At 57.6% G+C, this 7,888-nt stretch overlaps 1 protein-coding gene across 1 annotated transcript; it reads right to left on the bottom strand.

The window, feature by feature from the left end:
• Nucleotides 1–817: 817 nt before the first annotated feature.
• TMEM80 (transmembrane protein 80) lies at nucleotides 818–7,429 on the bottom strand. The gene is made up of 5 exons (XM_021692205.2): nucleotides 7,232–7,429; nucleotides 4,277–4,296; nucleotides 3,418–3,511; nucleotides 3,233–3,325; nucleotides 818–1,839 (listed from the first exon to the last, which is right to left on the bottom strand). The coding sequence occupies exons 1-5, from the start codon at nucleotides 7,248–7,250 to the stop codon at nucleotides 1,634–1,636; spliced, it is 432 nt and encodes a 143-aa protein (XP_021547880.1). The 5' UTR covers nucleotides 7,251–7,429; the 3' UTR covers nucleotides 818–1,633.
• Between the last annotated feature and the right edge of the window lie 459 nt (nucleotides 7,430–7,888).

Below are 7,888 nucleotides of genomic sequence, written 5' to 3'. Positions count from 1 at the left end.
ACCTGGGGCTGACACAGAGCACTTCCTGGGGGAACCCCCCTGGGGGAATGGAGGCACCCCCCCCCGGGGGGCGGGTCTCCCCACCTGCTGTCTGAAGCATCACAGGTGAGCTCTCAGAGGTGGTACAGGAAGTGGCCTTCCTCTCAGGCCCAGCCCTGCCCCTGAGCCCCTGAGCCCTGGCTTCCTGGTTCTCTCCCCTACTCTGCTGAGCACCCAGAAAAGGCACAGGCCTGCCCTCGTCCTTCCTGGAGACTGAGCCTGGGCAGGCGGGAAGTGGGAAGCACGCACAGAAGGGAGCAGCTGAGGTGGGCGCTACTGCACTTCTGAAATTAGACTGATTGTCACCAGGGAGCCTCTGGAGCCACCTGGAGCTGTGCTGTCCTCTGTGGACAGGTGACTGCCACCTCCGTGCAGCCAGAACGATGTGGGTGTCAGGGCCGGGCCTACACCCTTGGGCAGGAGGTCCTGGACCTTTAAGGCCACAAGTGTCAGGCGGCCAGGGTCTGCGGGGGAGCTGGCCGAGCGTTTCCACTGAGAGCAAGTGCAGCCGTCCCAACCTTCCCAAGTCCCCTGGGGACGCTCCGCTGAACATGCGCACACGAGCAGCAGGTAAGCACGAGGGCACCTACATGCGGCCTCAGGGCCCCAGGTGTGCACCGGACCAGAGCCAAAGCCAGCAGAGGGGAGAGCTCCTGCCCCCACTTGCCCCCAAGAAGGACAGGTGCGGGAGGGTGCTGCTGCCAGCCCTCGCTGAAGCCGGTCCCTGGGGAGCTCCAGGACGGGTCCCAAGCCCAGCTTTGCTGCCTTTCAGGGAAGCACTGCTCCCTGGGTGTCTGGGTGAGGCCTGGGTGGGGTGTGCTCCTGTCTATCCAGAGAAAACCCTGGAAGAGGTAGGTGGCCTTAGGAGAAATTGAGGGAGGTATAAACATTTATTTCGACAACATGGCAAAGAGAAAATACCTGGATATTCAAACATGTTATTCCAAACGTGGAGAGAGTGCGATATAAACGAAGGCAACTTACTAGAGAACATGAACTCAGAGTCCTTCCAGGAGCCCTTTCGTTCTGTGACTGCGTCTAACACAGTGCAAACGTTCCTGATGGTTTCCTGACGGAGGCCTGGACATCGGAGCCCTGAAGCCCCAGCTCGGGGCAGTGGCAGGCTGTTCTCCGTCACTCTCCCATTCTCTGCCTCCCTCCCCTCAGTGCCGCGGCTTCAGACCACCTCCCCACAGGAGCCCCAAGGGGAAAGGGGCCACCTCTGCAAAAACCCCCCAAAACACCAGAGCTTGCTGGCACCTTCACATTTCTTTTCTTTCTGTTGCAAAGCAGAGCTGACTGCTGTCCAGGACTTGGCCTGCCGTGAGCTGTGGGTCCCTGGCTCCCCATGCCACCCTGTAGCTCCAGGTGGACCAGTGTGGAAAGCACGGAATGCCAGCAATTATGTGAGAGATGCACAGCACCGCAAGAAAACATGCACCATCCTCACCTGCCCCCCTCGGTGATCAAGCAGGTCAGCACACCCCAGAGGGAGCCAGCCAGACGTGGCCGAGCTCCGGGGAGGTGGCTTCTGTCCAGAGCTGTCCCACCCTGGGGGGGCGGGGTGTGGGGAGGGAAGCTGGGCACCGCCTGCCTAGCTGACGAAGGCAGCAATGGCCACCAGCTGTAGGATGGCCTCCAGGCCATGGAGTGCCAGGAGTGTGGCACTGAGGATGGAGTCTGCCCGCAGCACCAGGGTCTGCCAGAGCAGGAAGTAGGTGGACAGCAGGGCACCCCCTGCTGTGAGGACCAGGCTGATGGCCAGCGGCACCTCGGCCTCCATCAGGTTGCCCTTGGTGCCTGGAGAGCAGAACAGTCAGGTGAGTGGGCGCTGGGCTCCGGGACACCTACTCTGACCCGTGTGTGCCCAGGAGGGCTGCGAGGAGGCAGGGAGGCCAAGAGCCAGCTCATCACCAGCGCGGCCCTCTGGACGCAGGGCTGAGGACTTTCGGTAAAAGGTCCTGTTGTGGTCACCACATCACTCATGAAACGTCAGAAAGCAAAGTGTGACAAGGGGTGTGTTCTCCTTAGTGAGGGTAAAAACCAATCACGGGAGAATGTTTGAATCTTAGCCTCTGGGTCAGTTGTGGGGATGGGAGAGGGAATTTCCTTTTCTAAAAACGATCCCAGTTGCATTCTAATACGTTTTCCTAATTCCAAGTGGACTGAGGAGGTTTTGTTTAAAATTTCCAAAAATATTTTACTCTGGGCCGAGGCCAGTTCTGGAAAATGTCATGCACGCTTGTAAAAAACCGAACCAAACCTGAATATTTTAGATAAATCAGTCAGTCGCAGTAAACGTTGCTCCCTGGCTGCTGTAGCTGACCCAGGTGCCCAGCACCGTCCGCCTCCCTCCCAGGGTCGTGGGCTCGTCTGTGACAGCAGATGCTGATGGCCCCGCATGCCCAGTAGACCCGCTCCTGACCCCTGAAGAGTCCTGCGGCCCTGCTGACAAGGGCGTGGGCCCGTCTCCTCACCGCTGATTGGGCGTCGCTGGCGCACGTGTGCCCGCAGAACGTGCTGACGTGCGAGGAGCCTGAGAGCACCAGCTGTTGTCGGCTCTCCCAGCTATTCTAATGGAGAGAATGCTCAACCCATGTACGACCCCATTGTAGAACACGGATGTGCTGGCGTGTGCGTGCCTGTGACTTGACAGGACCCTGTGTGCTGAGCACTGGCTGGGCTGGGCTAGCGGGCAAAGCTCATGCTGTTGGAGGACGGAACAGGGGGCTGCCTGAGGGCACTTGAACGGCCCTGGAGCTGGACTGAGGCGGCTCGGGGAGCCCTCCCACTCCTCCAGGCTCCGCTGCCCTGTTGGGGACTCGACAGAACACTCCAGATCCTTCTCCAGACTGCTGAGGCCAACGGAAGGGGAAGGAAGGAGGTGAGGTGACTATTTGGGGGCTCCATCAACTGGCTAAGCTGGGTTCTGATCTCAGTGCTGTCTGTCCCCCTGCCGTCTCTCCCAAGGATGCTGCCAATGCCAGCGCCGTCTCTTGAATTAAGCTTCTGAATAAACTAATTAATACTTAATGACATCGTAAGGGGAGGCTTGCAAGGCAAGTGGCTAAGCGGTTGACATCAAAAGTGTCTCTAAGAACCACATTATAAAGGGATGAGCATCTAGAGGTTCCCAGCACGTAAGCTAGTAATTCTGTGATCCTATCTACTATGTGGTCTTCAGTCAACTCACCAAGATATAACCGAGTCACTTCCAGAATCCCCATCAGAAGCAGCAGAGTCAGGTCGAGGACCAGGTAAGGATGAGGATAACTGAAAACCTGACCTGGAGAACAGCGGACAACAGAGAACTCCAGTTATGGGGGTGGGGTGGTGCAGCAAGGACACCACCCATGTGCCTTTGCGTTTAAGACTCACTTTTATACGTAATCATCAGGAGTGTAGCTAGGAAATACAGGGCGTAATATGCCCCACTCAGGCAGAACAGCACTTGCAGAGAGACGGACGAGAGCTGGCCAGTGGTTAAGGACCGGTGGGCCTAGAGACGGGCCCTGCCTGTGCATCCACCCTAGGGGGCACGCCTTGCCAGGTCTTCAGAGATGCACCTGTGGGTGGCCACGGGGACCTGGCCATTGGCTCCCTACCTGGGGCAGCTTCCACCCATACTCCACTGGTGTCACAGGAAATGCCCTAGCCTGGAACAGGAGGGCTGGGTATATCCCTGGTGACCGCAGGCAGGATGGCCTTGGAACACCAGGCTTCCTTGGGGGCATTACCCTGACTGTGGCCCAGGTTACTAGATAGAAAAAAATGACTTTTTTTTTTTTCATTTTCTTCAAAGAAAATATATTCTTTTTTTGTGTGTGCAGTTAAATGTCTACTAACTTTCCTGAGCACTGTACGCCTCTTGTTTGTTTATGGTAAAATGAGTCTGTAAGTATTCAAAGTGAGGGGTCTTCAGTCTCTTGCTCCAGGTGGGCCTGGTGGGAGGCAGGCAGCCACCCACTCAAGGTGCATGGTCAAGAAGGAGGGTGATGGAGCTAGCACGCCCCACTGAAGTCCTATCAACTCTAAATTGTTAGTGAATGTCCCTCCCACTTAAAAGTGGAATTTCTACTCAGAACTTATAGAAAGGGTGTGCATGGGAGTTTAAAGAAACAAAAGCAGGAACTCAGAGCTGCCTTCATGTGTCCAGCAAACTAGCCCTAAAGTGCCATCCTGTGGAGGCCTGGGCCTGAGGCCAGCGGAGGGACATGGGGACACAGCAGAAGGATACCACCGCGGAGGAAGCTCTCCCTGGAAAACAAAGCATATCAGTCAGTGAGGCCCCAGTGTCCAACCTGGGTGCTTACCTGGGCCGTTTCCAACACTGACAGAGGATCCCGGCTTCATTCTTTCCCCCGTATTTACAGAAAGAAGCCACCTTTATCTGGGCCTGCAGCTAGGTCCCTTTCTATCACCTCTGCATCTGTCCCTCCGAGGAGGATCTGCCATCTGCTTTTCAGAACCTGAGGCTGGGAAAGAGTGTGTACTCGGGAGCTCAGCGGTGGAGAGGAAGCGAGGCCTCCATCCACGGCTGAGGTCAGGTCAGCCAGGACAGGCAGATTTCTGCTCCACCGCCGGGGGAGAAGGCCCTGGGCACCAGAGGACGGCAGCTTTTCTCATTCTCTGTGCTTTCTGCATTTACCACAGGGATGTAATTAGAGAAGAACCTTTTCTGATTCAGGGTACAAATCTTTTCTTTCTTTCTTTCTTCTTTTTTTTTTTTTTTGTAATTGATGATAGACACTTGCTTTCCTCTAGAATTTTATACATTGCCCCAAATCTCACAAACAATAATTTCCTACAGCAGCAATCCAATTTCTTCCAGTGGTGCGTCTCTTGGACCTTCTCCTACCCCACAGCAGGCACACGTTTCCCCTCATCTTAAGATGACAGCCTCTCTCCCCGTGAAATGGTCTTCAGAATCCGAGGTTTTGAGTTTGAAGTTATCTTTGACTAATCCTTCGATTGAACGTGTCCTGGGGCAGATTTCCTGTCTCAAGAGGCTCAGAGTAGTGGCACATTTGTGACATGTAGAAACATCAGTAATAACTTAGAATTTGGCAAACAGACCCTACAGAAGAAGACTTGAGCTATATTGCCAAGCAGCAAGCAGGACAGTGATGTGAACCAGTCTGTCTGGTCTTCTCTCCAGTTCCCCTCTGCAAGGGGGCAGGAGAGACACTCTCAGCCTTGCTGAGGTTTGTGGGGGACATCAAAGCAGATTCGGGCCTTCTGTGGAGTCTCGCTGGGGCAGGGGTCTTAAATGGGTCGGCATGGGGAATTAGTAAGAGAGATTCAGAGCTCAGCGTCCAGGAGAGGCAGCACGTGCAGGAAGCGTGAAGCTCGTGCAGGATCCTTTATAAACTTGCATCACATTACAGGCAGTGTGCTCTTGAAACCCGATCTGTTCTTTTCCAGGAGGTAGCTAAACTAGGCTGCCTAGATGCTTGCCATTATTTGGGTGAATTTCACATTAATTGGGGTTTTCCTCCCTTTTGATTCTTCTCTTTTTATTTTATTTTTTTTTAAAGATTTTATTTATTTATTTGAGACAGAATGAGAGACAGAGAACATGAGAGGGAGGAGGGTCAGAGGGAGAAGCAGACTCCCCGCCGAGCAGGGAGCCCGATGCGGGACTCGATCCCGAGACTCCAGGATCATGACCTGAGCCGAAGGCAGTCGCTTAACCAACTGAGCCACCCAGGCGCCCTTGATTCTTCTCTTGAAGGTTGGCTTCAGACACTTCAAATCTATTTGCCAGCCAACCACTCTCATGGATCAGAACTGTGGGGGCTCAGGAAAAAATGTTGTATAAAAACTTTACGTGAAATGGGGTTTAAATAATTAACATTAAAGGTGGCTACAATCAGTTTGGCTGTTCTGTGGATTTCAGACCTTCAGGAGCTCATTCTGACTAAGTACAGCCCTGGCTTTTAGGACCTAGCATTTTTTGTCAATGAGTTACTGTAACAACGAGGCCATCAACAGGTGTTTAAGTTCAGGTGGAAGTAAAGAGAACAAATGATCCCCCTGAGGTGATACACAAGGTGTGCACAGAGATCCTGTTCTGGTGTGGACTTGCTGTCACCAAATGCAGACACACCTCATTACCAGTGGCCTTCCACAAAGGTCTGGCGATTTGGAGCCCTCGGGGAGGGCTCTGAAGAAAACACAGACAACACAGACCTCTGCTCGCTGCTGCAGCTCCCTCCCTCCTCTCTGCTCTCCAGCCAGTAACTTGGTGCAGGACGGAGGCCGGAAAAGTGGGCTTTTGCGTCCAGAGTGGGTGCTAACTAGACACACAGGTAACTCGGAGCCCAGAGTAACACAGCCACCTCCCGCTCGTGCACTTTCTTTTCACTACACAAGTGTTCACCCAAGAGCTGTCACGTTGGCTGAGAGCTCAGTACTGTAAATGCCACAGTGACGGCAGGGACCCTGGTGGCACGAGCAGGACCTGCACCAGCAGGAGCCATGCCCACCGCTGGTGAGCTTCCATGGCCCGACGTTAGGGACATCTGTGCGACCGAGGCACACACCGGCTGTGCCTAGCTTTGGAACAGGGGCTTGCCACGTTGCCCAGCACTCTGCCCTGGACACGAAGCTGCTGGCGACCGCGACAGGGTGCCCCCAGGGCCGTGACAAGCTCTTGCCCTGTCCTCAAGGCACACGGGCCCCCTCGCTCTCTGGAGCGTGCAGCTGCCGCAGCCGGCCCGGGGCCACGGCCACGGCCACACACGGGGCCCAGCGCCCGGGGCCCACGGCATCTTGCATGCGGCCCTGCAGGGCCGGCGGCGGGAGACGGGGTACCCCCCCAACTAGGGCCGGCGGCGGGCGACGGTCCCCCCCACCCCCAGGGCCGTGCACAGCTGGGCTTCTGCGCCGAGCGGGGCGCCGGCCACGGGAGGGCAAGAGGCGCCCAACCGGCCCGGGGCCGCACCCCGCCAAGACATTCAAGACCGCGGAACCGCAACCGCTGGGAGACGCCCTAGACCCGTCCGCCTTTCCATCACCAGAAAGAACCAAACCCGACAGAACCCCCTTCCCGGGATGATCTCCGCCCCCGCCCGCCCGGGGCCCCAGCCCAAGCCGCGGGCGGACGGGCGCTGCGCTGTCCCGAGACCCTCGCGGCCGGCCCCCAGGCCCCCCGACAGCTCCCCAAGGAGCCCGCCCCGGGCCCTCTCACCTCGCCGTGCGGCAGCCATCTTGCCGCCCGGCCCCGCCCGCCGAGTCCGCCGCGATCCCAGCAGTCTCTCGGCTCCGCACTATTCGCGTCTTCGGCCATTTTCGCTTCTGCTCCCGAAGGGACCCGACCGCGCCGCGCTTCGGGAGTTGATTCGATCCGCGGCCGAGGCCCGTTCGACCCGTCCGGCAGCGCTCGGGCACTTTCGTACAGGAGGAGGCGGAGAGCCGAGGCTCGGGAGTATCCGGGCTCGGCAGCGTTCGGCTCTGTTCGGCTCCGCCTCGGACGGACTCGGCTCCCGCTCGCGGCGGGGGCGGGCGGAGCCTGCGGCGAGAGGTTCTCTGGGCCCGGCCGCACTGCGTCGGAGATCGGCGAGATCCGGCCCCGCAGTTGGCGACCCTCTTGCGGGGGACGACGGGCGGCGCAGCCCTCTTAGGCGCTGAGTCGGGGTAGCGCAGAGCCGCTCGGAAGCCCTCGTGCCGCTTCGGGCCAATTCGGACCGACTCGGCTCCGCACTTCGGGCCGCTTCGGCCCTCCTCGGTTCCGGACTTTTGGCCGTCGGCAGGGCTCGACTAGGCCGCTTCGTGCCGGTTCGGCCCTTGTTCGGGCGGCCTCGGCTCGGCGGGGCGGGCGGCTTCGGGCAGGCTCGGCTCGGCTCGG

This window comes from Neomonachus schauinslandi, chromosome 11 (assembly GCF_002201575.2).
Source record: "Neomonachus schauinslandi chromosome 11, ASM220157v2, whole genome shotgun sequence".
Taxonomy (NCBI): Eukaryota; Metazoa; Chordata; class Mammalia; order Carnivora; family Phocidae; genus Neomonachus; species Neomonachus schauinslandi.
Note: the sequence above shows the minus strand (reverse complement) of the source record. Positions and strands in the feature narration are given on the sequence as shown.